This window comes from Elaeis guineensis, chromosome 2, assembly GCF_000442705.2.
Source record: "Elaeis guineensis isolate ETL-2024a chromosome 2, EG11, whole genome shotgun sequence".
NCBI classification, from domain to species: Eukaryota; Viridiplantae; Streptophyta; class Magnoliopsida; order Arecales; family Arecaceae; genus Elaeis; species Elaeis guineensis.
The window spans coordinates 120,572,814-120,593,935 of NC_025994.2; the positions used below are offsets into that span (position 1 = coordinate 120,572,814).

Below are 21,122 nucleotides of genomic sequence, written 5' to 3' on the forward strand. Positions count from 1 at the left end.
TGACCGTTGAGGTGGAAAAATTATAAAATAGACAGGGAAGATGAGATGGTAGTGTAGTTCGGATGGTAGGGAGTCTGAACGGGTAGGATTTCTCCGTGGGCTTGGGCTGTACCTTTCACGTGAAAGAATGGTTGGTTTTCTTACCACCTTTTGATGGTAAAATTGATTCAATACGATAAATATATATTTTATTTAAATTCAATTAAATTTAAAAAAATAAAATTTTATTAGATTTAGATTTAAATTTGAATAAAATCTGAAAATTGTAGCATAAATATAGATAAGATATGAAAAATACTATTTTCTATCTAAATTCGAATCCGAACGCGATCCGAACCTACGGATATGAGTAATATTCGAATCCATATCCGAATATATATATTTATAATTTTATTTTAATAATTCTATTTTAATTAATAATACATATAAAATTATTTTAATTATTTATATATTTTATATTTAATTATAATTCTATTTCTACATTTGATTTTATAAATCTGAACATATAAATTATGTTCTATATTAAATTGATAATTTTATTTTGATTGATAATATGCATAAAATTATTTTGATTATTTATTTTTTTTGATATGGAATAGACATGAGGCGAATATGAATTGGATATTGGGAAATGGATTATCCGTGGGTATCTCCAAACTCATTGGATATGAAAATGGGTATCTCTTTTTTTATCTATAGGATATTAAGTTTGAATTTGGAGATGAGTAATATAATATTCGATCCAAATTCTATTCATTGCCATCCGTCTGTTGGATTGTACCTTTCACGTGAAAGAATGGCTAGTTTTTACCATCTGTTGATGGTAAAACCCTTTCGATACGATAGATATATATTTTATTTAAATTTAATCAAAATTAAAAAATAAAATTTTATTAGATTTAAATTTAGATAAAATCTAAAAACTGTAGCACAGATATGATAAGATATGAAAAATACTATTTTCTATCCGAATTCGAATCCGAACGCGATCTGAACATACGGTATGGATAATATCCGAATCCATATCCAAATATATATATTTATAATTCTATTTTAGTAATTTTATTTTGATTAATAATATGTATAAAATTATTTTAATTATTTATATATTTTATATTGAATTGTAATTCTATTTCTACATTTGATTTTTATAAATGTAAACTTATAAATTATGTTCTATATTGAATTGATAATTTTATTTTGATTGATAATATGCATAAAATTATTTTGATTGTTTATTTTTTTTTAGTATAAGATAGACATGAGGCGAGTATGGATTGGATATTGAAAAATGGATTATCTGTGGGTATCTCCAAACTTATTGGATATGAAAATGGATATCTTTTTTCTTATCCGATCGGATATCGAATAGGATTTGAGTATAGGATATTAAGTTTGAATTTGGAGATGAGTAGTATAATATTCGATCCAAATTTTACTCATTGCCATCCGTCTGTTGGATCGTATTTTATATATCTTTTAAAATACAATATGAACTTTTTGATCTATATTGTGGTGGACGAAAGAGGTTGGCCATATTTTAAAAGATGTACAAAATATATCCAACGATTAAAATCATGAATAAAAATCAATCATTCACGAAAAATACAACTCAAACTCTTTCTTTATTGCTTACCATTTGTCCTAAATTTCTAGTTGAATGGGAAGTTTAAAATAATCTTGATGAGTTTTTTTGGTTATTGGCATCTTGTTGATGTGATTGTTTGCTTTCTTGCTTAATTTTTGGACGTTTTAATCTAATTCAAGGCCAAGTCTTTGATTTGCTCTATTTAGATCTCTTTTTCTGGTTGGGGAGGGGTAAAAAAACTTCAAACAAACTTTTTTTATGTCCCTAAAACCTATCTTCATCGTAAAACATCACAATCTGCATGTAAGATTTATTATTTAGTTTCCAAGTCTTCTTTTGTTATTATTTTGAAGTGAAAATCACTTTCCCATTCCCCTGCAATAGTATAAGTTAATCAGTTTTTTTTTTAATAACTTTTAAGCACCAGAGTCACCGAAAAGGACTAAGATATGTGATATAATAAAAATATATGAATAGTTACATAACATAACTTCTCAATTTAGAACTAGTCCTCACGGTCAGAACTATAATCCATGTTAATTATTGCTGGACATTAGTAGTATGGCCCTAATGATAATGTATTTTCTACCATGGACAAACTTCTATTTAACACAGAAATGAAAAATATCTTCATAAACAATATCGTCGGTTATAGTTTTTCTCTCAATCTGAAGAAAAACTCCTCTTCTTTGGAAGTTTCCCGTGCCCTACAAACTTATAATTATGTTTTGGATACCTCTATAAAACAAGCTTTGACGGTAGACAACTTTAGAACTTTACCAAAAAGAACAAAAAAGACAACTTTAGAAAAGAAACCGGGCAGGTCCTTGGTCATGCGTATTCTGTGGTAAATTGGAAGAATCTTCTACCCAACTCTCCCTCCAATGTGGATTTGCATCTTTGATTCGGAGGCATTTCCTTCACAAGTTAGGCATGCATGGTGCAACAGCTTCTTTGGAAGAAGTTTGGGGAGATGAAGGACAAAATAGGCTATGAAGGCTATTTGGCTTGGGAAAAATATGATTCCTATCGCTATCTGCTAGAGATTTTGGATTCAATAGAATCGCATGATATTCAGGGATCAAAAGCATTCAAGGTTGAAGCATCAAATTCTTAACTAGGGGTGGTGTTTGCACTGGGTAAGAGGAAAACACATGCAGTTGTTAGGAGCTTGAGGAAGATTAGGAGTGCAGGTAAATATTGAACAAGATTTTCTAGTTTCCGCTTCTGTAACATCCTCTATTGTTCCCCTCCAACCTCTTCTCGGTTCTTCTGCTGTTTTTTTTTTTTTTTGTCTTATACATATTATCCCCACTTTAAAATGCTGGTAACCTAATTCACATTTTCGTACGTAGCGTTTCTTTTTGGCACAAGTTCCCATCAATATCAAAAAAAAAAAAAGAACAAGAAAAAGAAAAAGCCTATGCATTCACGCAAGCTCTTATATTATCTCTCCGCTCGCTTACCCACTCTCTTACTGAAGCCATCTCACAATGACTGGGAATTTACCATGCGTCCTCGTTAATATATAATGCACGAGGGAACCCAAGGCTCTCATTTGGAATCGCGACCGTATCTAATTCCAGCAATAATCGTAGCGAGGGAACCCAAGGCTCTCATTTGGAATCGCGACCGTATCTACTTCCAGCAATAATCGGAGCGATTAACACATCCGCATGCGCACCTCAAGTGCACCTTCCCTCGGTCTCTCTTTGTTTTGTTACACTGAAACATGCTCATTTTCACTTTTTGGAGATTAACCCCACTTAAAATAATTTTAACAAGCGTGCTAAGATATAGAAAATTGCTACTGTCACAACCTTATAGAATGTTCGCCATTGCAACATAATGATCAGAAGCTGCTACTAAACATCCATAAGAAGAGCACTCCAAGCTGTTCAGCTTGTTCTTGTCGATGACGGATCTACATATGCAAATGGGATCAAAAGAAACAGTTTCTTTGAGAACATGGATTGGTTCAATATTCCATAGCTGGATGCCCAGCTATGCACCAATACAGCAAGCGTGATTTGCATCTAAAACTGAGAGTTATCATCAAGGCAAAACACACACACACACACACAAAAAAAAAAAAAGGGAAAGATCTCAGAAAGCTACAAACGACTCCCAGGGATTACTCAATTACCGTCAAACAAGTGCAACGTACACACAACTGATGCCCAGCCACGCACCAATTTATTCAGACACTACGCACTCAGAGACCGCACAATGTTCGCATGCACATACAACCTAGATGTTTAAAGAGCTTTCATGCTAAGATTACCCTCTCAAAATATCACAATGGCTGTAGGCTATCTATCAAAATCTATTGCCATTTCTCAATTGCCAGTTTGTCGCAATTCTGGACGCACAAAATCTGCATCAGGTGGCACAGATATATCAACAGTTGGCCTCAACTCTGCACAGACTTCAATAGCACCATGCACTGGATCGGAAAAGAAGTTGCTGAGTAGGTCCTGATTGATAGGAGCGTTCTTGTCGACAGCTACTAATGCTTGCTGAGTAAGGATATAATCAAAACGCGGAGCCCACTTTCTTGACCCCAGGCGCGCGGTTGTGGAACAGTTGTCCACCATGAATGACACCCCGCGAGCATGCATGAAAGGATTTAGGGAATCCACTGACTCGATCACACTCTCATTAATGATCTCTGAGTAAGAATGTCCCTTCTTTCTTAGGACCTCAATCTGCAAAACATTTAATAGAAGATAAAGGTGTCGATAGTTTCAGCAAATTTACATCAACAATACATTTTTCCAATTACTGTAAGGTGCATCAAAAGAAACAGGTGGGCATGTGATACCTGAGCCATCATTAGAGCCACATAAACCCCAGCAGTAAACGGGTGCAAGGGGCCCAAGTCACCCTCAGGTCGAGCCGCACGGACTCGCTCACCAACTTTCCACATTCGTGTCTGATCGATTTTACCCATTGGGAAAGCAGGAAGCCCTTCCTTTTCCTGTCAGGACAGGGGCAAAAAAAAACCACATTTTTTTTAACATCCCTTTCTTGGCTCATGTAAAGATAAATACATTAACAAGAAAATATTTATGTTTTCGAATGCTTCAAACAGGTAATTACCACAACTCTCGATTAATTAATACTGAAAACACAAAACCGGTTATAAGCTTACATAAAAGCGTCGTCCAGCTAAAACAACACTGCGAATTTCACTGCCACAGGCAACATCCTCATAACACTCATACAAGATATCCATGCAAGGATAGTATGATGCACTATATGCAGCATTAAATTCCTTTTTCTCTTCTTCAGTCAGAGAGTTGTATACAGAGAGCATACCCTGCATTTAGTAGTGCAAGTCAATGAGTATCCATACAGTCTCAAAAATAGTATACAGCACCTTATAAAAACCTACCTTTGTTGAAATGGTCTTTGACATAATTCCTGTGATGCACTCAACTGTGTTTTTATAAGCCTTTTCTTCACTCATTCCATTCTCAGTGTACCTTCTAAACAAGGCCTCCACAATTCCATGCACAGCACCAAGCAAAATACCTAAACACCACAAGATAGTCAGAAAACTCATGAAATTATTTAACCAACACACTGACAGGTGTAGAGACTCACCACGCTCCCCAAAAATGTCACTCTTGTACTCCTGCTCTAAAGTAGTGGCAAATGTAAAAGGAGATCCTAGAGCAACTGACCACCCCAGAGCAACATCTGTGGCCCTGCCATCAACATCCTGTTGACATAAAACAAGAAATTTGTGAAAAGATGCTGATCTATTATTCACTTCACACAAACTACACTACCACATCATTGCACAGCTAAATATTGAAACTCATTATATAACCAGGTTTATAAATAGATTTATATAAACAAAGAGGCACAAATTATTGAAAACCAACTTTAAATTTATAGAAATACCTGATGGACAGCAAAACTGGAATTGATTCCTGCACCATTTATCTCTTTTCCCTGAACATACAACCTTCTCACTGATGGACCCATCCCCTTAGGACATACAGCAATCACGCTGATGTTTTTGGGGAAATCAAGGCCAAGGGATTGCAAATGCCCAAGAAGAAAACCATGAGACAGCCCCAGAATGCTGTTTGGTTTCATGTGAGAGAATACTTTCTCGTAGTTGTCTGCCTGCAGCACAGTATTAGTACCAAAAAAGGTGCACATTAGAACTTTATACAGAAGTGCAGTGGTAAAAGTACCATATAAAGTAAATTTAAGCAGAAATCTATTAAAACTAACTTCTCCGGTCTCTAATAGTAAAAGTAAAAAGTCCAGATTATTAATTTATGCAAGTCAAATAATTGAGAAGAATATTCACAAAGAAAATTGATCTAATAAAATCCAAACTTCCAGAAAAATAGCAGGTCAAAAATTACTCACATGGATATAACAGAACGGCATTCAACTGATAGTTGAGATGGAAATAATGCTAAACCTGTTAATTATGAGGTTGTATTTATTCCCAAGGGTTACAATTATTTTTGGGCATTGAGGCGCTACGAATCCTTGACAATTATACAGATAAGTCCAGATCTAAAACAGAGAGTAGATATTATTAATGGCTATCTTAACATAAGACTGAATGAAAGAACTACAGTTATAACAGGACGAACTCATGGCACCAATTCCTAAATGTTGTACATAAATCTATAGAATCCCTGAAAAAATAGGTCTGAAATTCAGAAGCATATATTATACCATGTGAAAAGAGGCACAGATTAAATCAGAAATGGTTTAGAAGTTTTTGTGTATGACATATGCGAACCTGTGCAGAATCCGAAATCAGCAACAAGACAAGGTCACTGCCTGAAATTGTCTCCCAGATATCACCCAAGGTTCCATTTTCTTCAGTAAACCCAGCAGCACGTGCTTCCTCAAAGGAACGAGAACCTTTTCTCAGACCAATCTGTAGATATAAACATTGCAGAGTACACAGCCATGTCAATAACAAAACATTTGAAGGGACAAAAATGGTCCCCGTTTCTCCAGTAATAAGACAAAATAATGCATGATATTAAAAGTAAAGGTTTGTTCATAATCAGGAAGAGAAGACAAGCAATGTATGTTTAAAATAATGGATCAGGATCATTCAGACTCTTTCCTGAAGAAAAGAGCATTTAGACCCCCCCCCCACAACAAAAAAAAAAAAAAGGTCTTCTCAACAGTGAAAAGGTAGATTTTTTGAAAAAGCAACTCATCCAAATACTCTCTTCATCTCAAGCAACCTCTATTCCTCTTTTCTCAAACATCTGACCATCTCACATGTGGAGGAATATCACAAGAACTTTACTCTTTTCTATCAAAAGGGTAAGGGCTAAGCTCATATTCACAACTCAACATTGTCTGGAAGATATTAGGAAGCTTGATGCAATCAAGCCAACCTCAACAAAATTGACCATGTAAAGTCAGGCAGCAACAGTGAGAGGTCTTAAGTCTGATCTTCTCTTAAACAAAGAAAACATTTTTCTCTATAGTGATTACCCTTCTAAAAAGCCTTGACCAGTTTCCCTATAATGTTCCTCTTCTAACAATGTTTCACAGAGTTGGTAGCATTCAGATGGGATAAACATTCAAATAAAGGATTGAACTTGCATGGTGTAACACAATAGACTGGGATGAAAATAGAGAAAAATCTCATACTCATTCAACCCCACTTTCAAGTATCATAGACTCCTCAAAACTAAAACAGAGTACTACGATCTTTTTTTTTTCCCCTTGAGGGGGAAAAAAGAAAAGAAGCTATCGACCAGAACATTCCACCACGGAGAAAAAACACAGAAGACAGGCAAATCAAACAATAGACACTGAAAATTTTGTGTCTGTGATGATTAGAGTTTATTTTTGTGTTTGTAGTCTGGATGGGGGTCGAACCCAGGCTAAATTGACAAGAAAGAGAAGAGATGGTTCATTTAGTAGCTATACTAGCATATGATGCTTTTCTGCCTCTATTATCTTATAACGGCAGTTTGACTAATTTAGAAGATTGAAAACTGACAACTTTTTGCATGTCTTCCTTCCAATGACAGCCCCCTTGTACTCAGCAATTGAGAATAGAACATATGAATTCGCTCATGCACAACTCAATTGAGCAGGTTGTCATCTTCCAGTGCTCAGACAAATGCCAGAATGTGTAGAATATAAGAAGCAGACTCACCTTGACCACAATGTCTGATTGTGCCTCTGCAAGTGAATCCCTCAAGTTCTGTGCTTGGGCAGGACCCTGCAAAGCAAACAGAGAAATTTTGCTATTGGATGTGAAAAAGAGATTGATAGCCAAAAGACCAAATATCAAATTTAACACTAAACGTAGGTAAGGAATGATGACGGTAAATCATTTGTTTCCAAAATAAGAAATGTTTGCACAAGACTGCCACAGAATCTGGGACAAAGAAGGGCACATTCGGGTTAAAGAAAACAAAAGAATAGAAGCTATTCAAGGAGCTACCCATAATTTTCCAAAAAGAAACACGTAACACTGTGCTTGGACCAGTAAACTGATTTAATGATAAGGGTAAAAAGACCAGCAACCTTAATGAGCATGGGAACCATCCTTGGACATCCACAGAATCAAGACCTAAAATTAAAAGTTATATGAATAATAACCTCAGTTTTCCCCTTAAATAGTGTGCATCAGTTCTCATCAACCGTCTATGCTTGGTGTCTCATTTTCTTAAAAATGATTAGAATAGCACACAGAAGAGAATGCAAAGCTGAAGGAACCCATATATATCCACTACAAATTTCATGCAGTTCCGTGTGTCTTCTAATTGTTCACAGAGAATGTTTGCAAAAATATTGTGCACTAAATTCCATGACCACTGTTCACGATCGGTAAACTCAGACGTCATAAATACAGCTACAAGGACGTAAATTTAGAGCCAGTTGTTTTTTTTTAAAAAAAAAAGAAAATTCCAAAAACATCAAGAAAAGGAGAAGATAAGGAGAAACGAGAAAGGCGAAAGGAAGGATTTTTCACCTGGGATCCCCAACCAATCACGCCAATTTGCTTGATCCCCTTGAAGGCATCTGGCAACAAATGGAATAAATCCCTCCCACCTCTAACAATATACTGAAAATAAAAGGAAACAATAAACACATCAGAGCCCCACAAAGAAGGGGTTAAAAATTAAGAAAATAAGGGAAAGATTTGAGAAATAGGAGAGCTGCAAGGACCTCATTTTGACCGGCGAGGGTGATCTTCTCCTTCTTAAAGACGGAGGTCTCGAAGTCAAGAGAGGGAGCGGGCTTGCTGATGGATGGCACGGAGACCATTCGAGCTCCGAGGGCGGCGGCGCCACCCCGCCCTGCCGCGGCCGCATCCATGTGCATCCGGGAGAGGAGAAGCCTCAGGGATCTGGAGGACGACGACGAGAATCCCAACCCCAAAGCTAGGGTTTTGGGGGCCGGCTTTAGAGTTTTGGCTGGGGAAGCGGCGGCGATGGAAGAAGGCTTGAAGGATGTCGCCGCCGCCATGGATGAAGGGTAAGAGAGAGAGAGAGAGAAAAATGTCCAGGTTTTCGTGGTTTTATAGCAAACAAGTATGACTAAAATATGCTGTTTTGTTCTTAACAGCGGAAACTCAGTTCCGCGAAATCTCAGCCGTCAAATTATCTGGTTGCGGTAAAGGGAAATGCTGGTACACGGGGCTTGCCTATCGTCTACGTGATCCCGTGTAAAAAGTAGGGAGCCAATTCGGTAAATTGTCGGAGGCTTTATTTACTAGCTTGGTAATTTTGCACTTTATAAAAACAAACTTTCTTTAAAACTTTTTTGCAATCTCTTTTGTGTATAAAAAAAATAGCTAATCACCAAATTCATACTATTATTAAATAGAAACTCTCGAGTATTTCTCTCATTGATACTTTGATTCGTTAGGTTCTATTTGTTTATATTTTCTAAAATACCTTTCGTATGCCACTTTGAATAATTCTCATACCTGAACTCGGCAAACAAAGCCTCTTTCATTCCTTAACACCAAAAATTTTGTAGGAACGCTGGACTTCAAGTTTCCTGCCAGTCCCTGCATTTGTGCCTCATACTATTGTCATGGCCCGGCCCATTGGGCCTTCAACCCAGCCCAATACACAAACAAAAAAAAAAAAAAAAGAAGAAACAGAGGAGAAGACTCCCGAAGGGAGAGAGTCTTCTTCCTCCTCTCACCGACTCCCAACCGGAGTTGGAAAGAGGCCCCCTCCAGCTCTATTTAAAGAGGGGATCCCTCCTCTCTTCCTCTCACTGGAGAACCCGAAGTCCGTCGGCGGCAATCGTTAGAAAGCCACTGCGGAAGGCCGTCCCTGTGCCCATCGAGATTTCTCGTCAGAAAAGCTTCGCCGGCATCGAAGATGAGCCTCCTCCCCTTCTTCTCTTCTCCCCCTTCCTTTCCGTGTCGGTGTGCATGCTCGCCGGCAACCGAAGTCGTTGAATTTTGTCAAAATAGAGGATTCGATTTTTTTTGATTTTTTTTTGGGTGTCAGTGGTCGCCGTTGGCCACCAGTTTGGGTCCCTTCGAGCCACCCGTCATCATCCTCTTATCGCCGGCCAGTTTCGTGCCGTCGATCGTTGGTCGGCCGACTAATCGAGGGGACTGTGAGGTCCCCTGTTTCGGCCCAAGGCAAGCCATGGGAAGAAGAAAAGAAAAAGGAGGAAAAGAAAAGAAAAAGAAAGAGAGAGACTTTCTCTCTCTGCTTTCTCTCTCTCCCTCTTTTCTTCTCTCTACTTTCTCTTTCTCTCTCTAGTCTCTCTCTACTTTTTCTCTCTACTTTCTCTCTCTAGATTATTTCTCTCTCCTAAGATTTTTTAAAATTTTGAGAAGAATGATGATGAATTTAAATGATCCTAGTGATAAATTTTTGATCTGTGATCGCCGGACGATACACCAGCACCCACTTTGATCAAATCAGGTATTTTTAGATTTTATTTTTCATGATTTTATTGAATTATCCACATGATAATTTCAGCATGATTTGATCTGATTGATCGAATTTATTGAATCATATCGTCTGAAGAGTCCAAGATGAATCTCTCTAGAATTTTCTCTCTCTAAAATTTTCTCTCTCTAAAATTATTTCTCTCTCTTGATCGATTTATCAATGAAGAATTTCTTTTAATATTTTTGCTTTGATAAAGAATCCTGATCTATGATTGTCGAGCAGCGTACTGGCACCCATCTTGATCAGATCAAATATCTTTAGATTTTATCATCCATAATTCTATTGAATTATCCATATGATAATTTCAGTATGATTTGATTAATCTTGATCTGATCAATCGAATTTGTTGAACCGTATCATCTGATTAGTACAGATTTATCTTCATGAATTTCTCTCTCTAGAATTGTATCTCTCTAGAAGTTTATTTTTTTAGAATTTATCAAGAAAAAAAAATTTATTTTGATGAGTTTGAGTGATGATGAGTTTGAATGATTTTAGTGAAAGCATCCTGATCCGTGGTTGTCAGGTAGTATGCCAGCACCTTGATTAGACCATGAATCATTAGATTTAATCATCCATGATGCCGATCTAGCCATGACTTGATTAGATCGTGTTGATTTCACAAATCGAGATATTGGACCAATTGTAATGATGGATTGTGTCACCTGATTAATTCGAATTGTACCTCATAAATTTTTTCTCCTCTAATTTTCTCTCTCTACTTGATTTTATGAAATCAATGAAAAAATCTCGATCCTATCACTTCGAATCTGATTTGATCTGATAGTCAAACTTTGGATCATTTATGTCCTAATTAGATTTTGATTAGATGAAATTAGATGATCGGATCCAATCTAAACCATTGAATATGGTATTCGTATCCTTTCTAATTATTAAAATTGATCCTGTATAGGATTATGGATGTTTGATCATGGGATATCGCAATATGATCTACGAACAGAATTTTTGGAAGAAAATTTATAGAATTATGTGAATTATTGGAATGCGTTCGAGGTAAGTAATGTTTCACTTTTTCTAGATTTATCGATAAATTATAATATATTTTTCTGATACGATTTGTAAAACGATGCATGAATTGGATGAATGATATTTTGTTATGAAAATATCTTATTCGAAATGTTATGATAAAGCATGATTGAACATATTAATTTCATAATGCATTATATTGATTGATTTTGATACTATATGATTATATATTTTCTTATCGAAATTAAAATATGAAACATGATTTATGAAGAATTCTGATATAAGAACAATATGAATTGACAACCTGACTATGTAAAGAACCCCGCCAATGGGGGCATATACGTTGGCAATTGATTTGTCCTGAGGGTTTATGTCACCAGAGAGACCAACGACAAACTACCAAAGAGACCAGCGGTTCCGAAGGACTTTGCTGCCAGATGATTCGCAGCTCACCGTAAGAAGATACGCGGTGTTATGATCCTGCCACAAAAAAAATATGGTCATAGCTCATGGTTAATAAAAAGAACTTAAGAATAAAAAAAATTAAAATCTCAAAAGAAATTTAAATTTTTGAAAAAGAAATGAATTTGACATGAACTATATTGCATAATCGAAATTGATTTCGAATTGATGAAATCTATATACTTATTTTCTATAAATATTTATTTACTTTAATACCTGATGAAATCTGTTGAAAGTGATCATTGCTTACTGGGCTATCCAGCTCATTACCTCCTATTTTACTATTTTTATAGATGTTGAGAAATTAAGATGATACAAGATATAAATAGAAGAGTAATGAGAAGCAGAATCTTCATACTTTTATTTTAGACCGAAAGTCTTATTGAATTTGATGTAAGGTGTATTGAATATTATTGAATTTATTGAGATATTAAAGTTAAAATTTAGATTGTTATGTTTTAGATTTAAATTATTGACTAATTATTCCGCTGTTATTTTAGGATAGCATGATAAGATGCTTTGCATGCTTATGGGAAGAGTTTCCTATGAGTATGCGGCGGTTGTCATGACTCTCGATTCACAATCTCAGATCGGGAATGTGACAATTAAAGTGGTATCAGAGCATTAGTGCATGAACTAAGATGTGTATAGAATGAGTGTCAGTGGATAGACACTAGGGACATCATGGTGTAGATCTTTGATGATTGTAGTGAAAGAAATTTTTATGAACTTTTGGTTAAACATTGAGATTATATATAAAAGGATCACAAGAGATTATGACATATAGAGTTTGAAATATGATGGATGATCTATAGATTATGATATGATTAGTTAGATTTTGATCGAAAGTAATTACAAAAGGATTGACATGAAAATTTTATTGTGTATTATGGTTATTAATTTGATCATTGATTATTCAAGTGAATCGTAAGCTCAAATTCGATGTGAGAATAATACTATAATATTATTTCTAGTTGAAAAGTTGACTATTATTGGTAAGATAAAGATTTAATGATAAAATATTATTTCAAGATGGACTAAGAAAGTCTTTTATGATGCTTGATTGAAATATTTATCAAAATTGAACTTCGTATGTAGATCATATATAAAGTGACATATTAGGATGAATGCATATTTGGAGATATTACAAAGAAGTCTATTTCTTATTGATGAAATCGATTATGAGATTGTAAGATATTCATTATGCTGAAATTTTTAATTATCATCTTTGGATATAAATAATAGATCTTATTTGTGTCTCTTGGAGACTATATGATGTGTATAAAATTTTAATTTAAAAATTTCGTATCTAAATTGATCAAAGAATTTTTTGATATTATTGTTGAGGTTGTTAATGAAAGACTGCTATCTTTAGATTAAGATAAAAGATTCGATTTATATTTATTAAAGATTATGGGACTCATAAGAATTTACAGTTAGAAATTTTGGATTTAGGAATTGATATGAAGTTCCTTTACTTTGGTTAATGAGTTCCCTGATTGAATCTATTAAGTGGGGATTTGATTTTTTGAGACTTGTATGATTGTTGTAAAAGAATACTTGATAGATATTGAAGATCCTGATGATAAAAATTTTAGAAAAGATAATGATATGAAATTCTTATATATTCTGATTATGTCCTAATTTAGTGAAGCATCGAAGGGTTTTCTTATTGATTTTACTTATAGAATTTTGATTTGGAATTATCGAATTAAATTGATATGAAAATTAAAATTTGATTCATATTGATTATAGTAGACCTATATGATAGTTTTAAATGTGATATTGGACTCAAGGGTTAATCAAGATTATTGTATACCAGTAAAAGTAAGATTGACAATCGAAAGTTAATCTTTGATTTTAATTTAAATTTAAAATTATAGATTTTTTCTGTTGATAAGATAAAGAAATAATTTGATCAAAATTTTTTTTGATGAACCTAAGAAATTTTGATTGCTAGAATAGAGTGCACAGCGGAAGCATGGTGATCTGGATTATTTTGAGTAAATCAGGAATGTTGACTTTTTGAGTTAAAAAATTATGATAGATGATATTATTTGATACAAAAAAATTATTGATATTAGAAAGAATAATATTTTAAAATTTTAGATTATTTTGGATATTCTTAATGTGATTTTTAAAAGTAGTGCTTCCACCTACTATGCTACAAAAATATTTAGCATCCTAATTCTAGGATGAGTGGATCCTTGATTTTTAATTTTAGATTTAGAATATTTAAAGATAAATTTTTTCTATTCTAGAATTGAATTTTATAATTCTCTATTTATTAGAAAGAATTTGAGATTGTTTATCGAATAATGATTTTGATCTTAGATTATTATACTCAAATATTTATCTTCAGGGTATAATAAAATTTGAAGTTTGAACTCTTTTGATCATTATTATTTTTCTGACTGAATGGAAAAGATAGAGGTTATCTATTGATATTGATGATTGTTCTATAAAAGATGGATTGAAGTTATTTATAATTTAATTGATAATGAATCGATTAATTAAGAGTAGTTAATGTTTAGATAAAGAAAATTGATATACTTACTTAGAATAAAGACATTGATTTTGATTATAAAAAAAAAAGTTTTGATTTAGACCAACTTTTGAGTTATTAATTTTTCTTATGGAATAACTTAATGATAAAATTTACTTCAAGAATTAGAATATTTAAGAGTTTGAGGGTTTGAGTAAGAAAATTTCGATGACTAGAAATAGTGGTTTTGATTCTAATCAACACCGGTGATATTGATCTTTTCCTATGAAATGACTTAATGATGAAGTTGCATCGAGAATTAAAATATCAAAAGTTCGAGAATGAGATTGAAATGATAAATCTTCAACCTTTGAAAGTACAAATAAAAAAAAATATTTTTGAATTTTGATTGATTAGGATGTCATCATATGATTCATATGAAGCGAAAATTCAGTGCAGGGGCAAAATGATAATTTTAAAAATTTTTTAAAATTATTATTTTATAGCAAAATTATTAATTAATCTCATTAATTAATACTAATTAATCCTACACTAGGATCTAAATATGATACAACAGCATGCATTTAAATTTGAAATTCAAATTTGAAACAGTAAACTTTTACTGTACTGTGTTCAGAACACATCACCTTTTGCGGATAGTCGATCATCGCAATCTGATCACCGTCGGGGGGCTCTGATCATCACGTCATAGCCATACTAGTGTCTGACCTCTGTGGATCGTCCACACGAAGCTCCCGTCTGATCGGCTCCTCACGAATGCTAGTTCGTGATTTCACCCTTTTGATGGCTGATGTTGATCGAACTCCTTCGATCGATGTGTGCCGACTTTTCGGATGCTCTGGATCGTCTGCACGGTTGGTTGAGAGGCTGATGGATCTCTCCCTGAAATTTGGTGGACTCACGACACTCATGGCACACAAATCTCACTTCCTGATCCCTAGGTAGAGACCCTAGGGTACACACCAAAAATTCTGCATCCAATTTTCTTTCTTTTTTCTCTCGGAAGATTTTGGACCTTCACCTCACGCACGAGGCTTCCTCACGCCCCACTTTCTTTCTCAATTTTTTTTCTATGCACTCCCCAGCTCCCTATCTCTTTTAAAACAGTTCAAAACGTGTCTTATCCGCGTGAGAGGATAAAGATAAGTGGTTACACATTTGAATTCAAATCAAATTTGAATTCAAATGAAAACCAACTCATCCCTATCCACTTGTGGCATGAGAAGAGAAGGGTGTGGACTCTTTGTGCATGAAAAGGTTTCACGAGAAACCCTTTCTCATGTGAATTATGTGGCGCATAAGATGGATAAGCTTGAAGGCAAAAGAGATAAGTTATCCATTCAAATTCAAACACGCTTTGAATTTGAATGGTTAACTAATCAGCTTTATCCATCCATATGGTGCACAAAAGTGGGCGTGAGAAGGGCTTTGCGTGAGAAAAAATTCACGAGAAGTTTCTTCTCGTGAATTCAAATGGACGCAGAGATTTAAGGTGGTGCAGGGATTGAAATTCGAATGGTGGTTTGATCTTAATTGAACCAACCTAATCAAAATAGGTTAAGCACAATTAGACTAAATTAAACCTAACTTAATTAGGCTTAATTAGGCTCAATAAAATTCTAATCAAATCAAAAATTGACTAAGCTCAATCCCTGATCAAATCAGAGATCAAACCATCTCGACGATTAGGTCAACTCTTAACCTAATCGGGTCAAACCCAACTGAATCCAATTCAATTGGACTTGATCTAAAAATAATTACTCAATCAAATTGAGTTAATTAGCGATCAAATCACTAATAAAATCTCTCATAATTATTGAGTCCAAATCCGATGGGCAATCGGGTATCAAAGTCCATCAATATGAAACCTTGATCGAAGAGTTCAAATTCAAAATTTGAAATTCAAAATTTTGACCCCGGTACCTAAAATGTGTGGAACTCATGATCAGAGAATCTTAATTCTCAATCATAGAGTCCCAGACACATAAGACTCATAATCAGCCATCAGATCAGAAAGGAACCTCTAATATGTGTGACCCCGCAGGTTCAAACCTAAGCCGGTAGCACAGGAACCAATTCCTGTACTAATCGAAGTGACCATCTAGCAATGGTACCCGACATCCGGATAAGTTGAATAGTTGCAATTGCAATACTCAGAACCTACGTGAATATGGTTATCGTATAATTCATTCCTTTTGACCCCTGTGTTTAGGACGACTCAGGATTAAACTGTCAACCCTGATGAGATCATCCGAATCGTGCTCAACTCAATTAGTCCTGTGACTCCTCACTAGGACTATCCTGGCCAAGGTTTTGCTAAATTGAAATACGACTATACACAGCTCCTAAACTGGAGTGGTCAATCCCATCTTGACACACGCACCGACAAGTCAAGTACTTGACTACACCCAGCAGCCTTCCGTCACTGAATTAGAAATTCAGGTAGTCCAGTGCCTAAGTGCAGTGAGTTGCTTGCAAGTCACCGTGGCGGTCTCAGGTCGGAGGGACATTTATACCCATATCCCATCGGAGCAAATCTTGACAGCAGAAATAGCTCCGGAGTCGGTCACGTTCAGTGCAGATGTACCATTACATCTCACCTGTATGCTATACCAGTGTCTCCACACTCCTTGGTTATGAGGACAACCAACCCATATGGCACACAACGACCTATGCTCGATAAACATTGTCGTCTTTGGTAACAACGTATCATTTGGTCGCGAACAGGTTTAAGGACTAAGCGACAATTCCTCCTTTGTTGAGTCTAAATAGTCCTAAGGACTTCACCACAACACAGGAGTTCATTAGAAGATGAAATATTTGTGATGAAAAAATATCAAAATAATTTTTATTTATTTATAATTCATGTATTAATACAAAAGGAGCACAACTGTCAACAGGCTGACGATTGGCTTTGGGACACTATTCCCAACATTATAAAAGTATGTTTTCCTATCTTATGATGGATTGATTAATTAAGAGCGGCTAGTATTTTGAAAAAAATAAAATTTTTATTCAGAAAATTAAGATATTAATTTTTTTCTATTTACAAGAGATAAGTTTGATTTTGATCTAGTCATGAGGTATTGAACATTATTTTATAGGAAATGAGAGCATGATTTTGAAATCTTAAAATATTGAAAATCTTTGAGATGTTGATTTTGATAATAAGAAATGAATGGTTCTGTTTCAGATCGATATTTGATGTATTGATTTTTGTCTTATGAAATTATTTAAGAATGAATTTATATCAAAAATTAAAATATTACAATATTTGAGAATGAGATTCAAGTAAGAAACTATGAAGACTCAAATAAAAAAAATTTTGAGGATGAAATTTTTTTTAGAGAGGAAGAATGTCATAGCCCGGTCCATTGGGCCTTCAACCCAGCCCAATACACAAACGAAAAAAAAAGGAAAAAAGAAACAGAGGAGAAGACTCCTGAAGGGAGTCTTCTTCCTCCTCTCACCGACTCCCAACTGGAGTTGGAAAGAGGCCCCCTCTGGCTCTATTTAAGGAGGGGATCCCTCCTCTCTCCCTCTCACTAAAGAACCCGAAGTTCGTCAGTGGCAATCGTCGGAAAGCCACTACGGAAGACCGTCCCTGTACCCATCGAGATTTCTCGTCAAAAAAGCTTCGTCGGTATCGAAGGTGAGCCTCCTCCCCTTCCTCTCTTCTCCCCCTTCCTTTTCGTGCCGGTGTGCATGCTCGTCGGCGATCGAAGTTGTTGAATTTTGTCAAAATAGAGGATTCGATTTTTTTTGATTTTTTTCGGACGTCAGTGATCGCCGTCGGCCATCAGTTTGGGTCCCTCCGAGCCGCCCGTCATCGTCCTCTTGTCGTCGCCAGTCTCGTGCCGATCGACCGTCGATCGGCCGACTAATTGAGGGGACTATAAGGTCCCCTGTTTCGGCCCAAGGTAAGCCATGGGAAGAAGAAAAGAAAAAGAAGGAGGAGGAAAAAAAAAGAAAAAGAAGAAAAAGAAAAAAAAAAAGAAAAAGAAGAAGAAAGAGAGAGACTTTCTCTATCTGCTTTCTCTCTCTCCCTCTTTTTTTCTCTCTACTTTTTCTTTCTCTCTCTACTTTCTCTTTCTAAATTATTTCTCTCTCCTAAGATTTTTTAGAATTTTGAGAAGAATGATGATGTATTTAAATGATCCTAGTGATGGATTTTTGATTTGTGATCGCTGGATGATACACCAGTACCCACTTTGATCAGATCAGGTATTTTTAGATTTTATTTTTCATGATTTTATTGAATTATCCACATGATAATTTCAGCATGATTTGATCTAATCGATTGAATTTATTGAATCATATCGTCTGAAGAGTCCAAGATGAATTTTTCTCTAAAATTTTCTCTCTCTAAAACTATTTCTCTCTCTTGATCGATTTATCAATAAATTTTTTTTTTAATATTTTTGATCTGATGAAGAATCCTGATCCATGATTGTCGGGCAGCGTACTGGCACCCATCTTGATCAGATCAAATATCTTTAGATTTTATCATCCATAATTTTATTGAATTATCCATGTGATAATTTCAGTATGATTTGATTAATCTTGATCTGATCAGTCGAATTTGTTGAACCGTATCATCTGATTAGTACAGATTTATCTTCATAAATTTCTCTCTCTAGAATTGTATCTCTCTAGAAGTTTATTTTTTTAGAATTTATCAAGAAAAAAATTTTATTTTGATGAGTTTGAGTGATGATAAGTTTGAATGATTCTAGTGAAAGCATCCTGATCCGTGGTTGTCATGTAGTATGCCAGCACCTTGATTAGACCATGAATCATTAGATTTGATCATCCATGATCCCGATCTAGCCATGACTTGATCAGATCATATTAATTTTACAAATCGAGATATTGGACCAATCGTAATGATGGATTGTGTCACCTGATCAATTCGAATTGTACCTCATGAATTCTCTCTCCTCTGATTTTCTCTCTCTACTTGATTTTATGAAACCAATAAAGAAACTTCGATCCTATCACTTCGAATCCGATTTGATCTGATAGTCAAACTTTAGATCATTTATGTCCTAATTAGATTTTGATTAGATGAAATCAGATAATCGGACCCAATCTAAACTATTGAATATGGTATTTATATCCTTTCTAATTATTGAAATTGATCCTATATAGGATTATGGATGTTTGATCATGAGATATCGCGATATGATCTACAAACAAAATTTTTGAAAGAAAATTTATAGAATTATGTGGATTATTGGAATGTGTTCGAGGTAAGTAATGTTTCACTTTTTCTAGATTTATCGATAAATTATAATGTATTTTTTTGATATAATTTAGGAAACGATGCTTGAATTGGATGAATGATATTTTGTTATGAAAATATCTTATTCAAAATGTTATGATGAAGCATGATTGAACATATTGATTTCATGATGCATTATATTGATTGATTTTGATACTATATGATTATATGTTTTCTTATCGAAATTAGAATATGATACATGATTTATGAAGAATTCTGATATAAGAACAATATGAATTGACAACCTGACTATATAAAGGACCCCGCCAATGGAGGCATATACGTTGGTAATTGATTTATCCTGAGGATTTATGTCGTCAGAGAGACTAGCGAAAAACTATCAGAGAGACCAGCAATTTCGAAAGACTTTGCTGCTAGATGATTCGCAGCTCACCGCAAGAAGATACGTGGTGTTATGACCCTGCCACAAAAAAAATATGGTTATAGCTCATGGTTAATGAAAAGAACTTAAGAATGAAAATAATTGAAATCTCGCAATAAACTCGAATTTTCGAAAAAAAAATGAATTTGGCATAAACTATGTTGCATAATCGAAATTGATTTTGAATTGATGAAATTTATATGCTTATTTTCTATAAATGATTATTTACTTTAATGCCTGATAAAATCTGTTGAAAGTGATCATTGCTTACTGGGCTGTCTAGCTCATTACCTCCTATTTTACTGTTTTTACAGATGTTGAGGAATTAAGATGATACAAGATATGAATAGAAGAGTAATGAGAAGCAGAATCTCCATACTTTTATTTTAGACTGAAAATCTTATTGAATTTGATGTAAGGTGTATTGAACATTGTTGAATTTATTGAGATATTAAAGTTAAAATTTAGATTGTTATATTTTGGATTTAAATTATTGACTAATTATTTCGCTGTTATTTTAGGATAGCATGATAAAATGCCTTGCATGCTTATGGAAAGAATTTTCTATGAGTATGCGGCAGTTACCATGACCCTCGATTCACAATCTCGGATCGGGAGCGTGACAACTATAATAGTAATAACATCTAGGATGTACATCAAAGCATATGCATTAAACCTCTACAAATTGTGAATGATTGTGATATATTGATCATTTTTATTATCACTAAAATTTGATTTTATAAAGGATAAAGTTTAAATCCGTTGAGATTTTCAAAATAGCCAGAATTTGTATGACATAAAAAAATTATAATTTACTTCTGAAAATTAGTATGCGAGATGCATTGATGGTTCATTTTAACCATGGGTTTTACATTATGGAGTCTAGCTTCAGCATGGCCTGCTTTCTTCTTAAGAACTTTTTGTCGCTTATGACACTCGTGGGTCATGTTATGGAGTCTGCTGATATTTTC

The 21,122-nt window shown here is 34.6% G+C and overlaps 1 protein-coding gene across 1 annotated transcript; it reads right to left on the reverse strand.

Moving 5' to 3' along the window:
• Positions 1-3,703: 3,703 nt before the first annotated feature.
• On the reverse strand, positions 3,704-9,102 carry LOC105038981 (ketol-acid reductoisomerase, chloroplastic). The gene is made up of 10 exons (XM_010914934.4): positions 8,774-9,102; positions 8,577-8,669; positions 7,755-7,820; positions 6,366-6,506; positions 5,501-5,728; positions 5,198-5,315; positions 4,986-5,125; positions 4,743-4,910; positions 4,413-4,568; positions 3,704-4,296 (listed from the first exon to the last, which is right to left on the reverse strand). Exons 1-10 carry the CDS (start codon positions 9,071-9,073, stop codon positions 3,928-3,930), a joined length of 1,779 nt encoding a protein of 592 aa, XP_010913236.1. The 5' UTR covers positions 9,074-9,102; the 3' UTR covers positions 3,704-3,927.
• Between the last annotated feature and the right edge of the window lie 12,020 nt (positions 9,103-21,122).

Excerpts from the sequence above, each read along its gene's own strand:
- LOC105038981 (XM_010914934.4), bottom strand. The coding sequence starts at position 9,073 with ATGGCGGCGGCGACATCCTTCAAGCCTTCTTCCATCGCCGCCGCTTCC. Across the intron at positions 8,670-8,773 it reads CCCTCGCCGGTCAAAATGAG|TATATTGTTAGAGGTGGGAG; the intron begins GTCCTTGCAGCT and ends TTTTATTTTCAG. Across the intron at positions 4,911-4,985 it reads CAAAGACCATTTCAACAAAG|GGTATGCTCTCTGTATACAA; the intron begins GTAGGTTTTTAT and ends TACTAAATGCAG.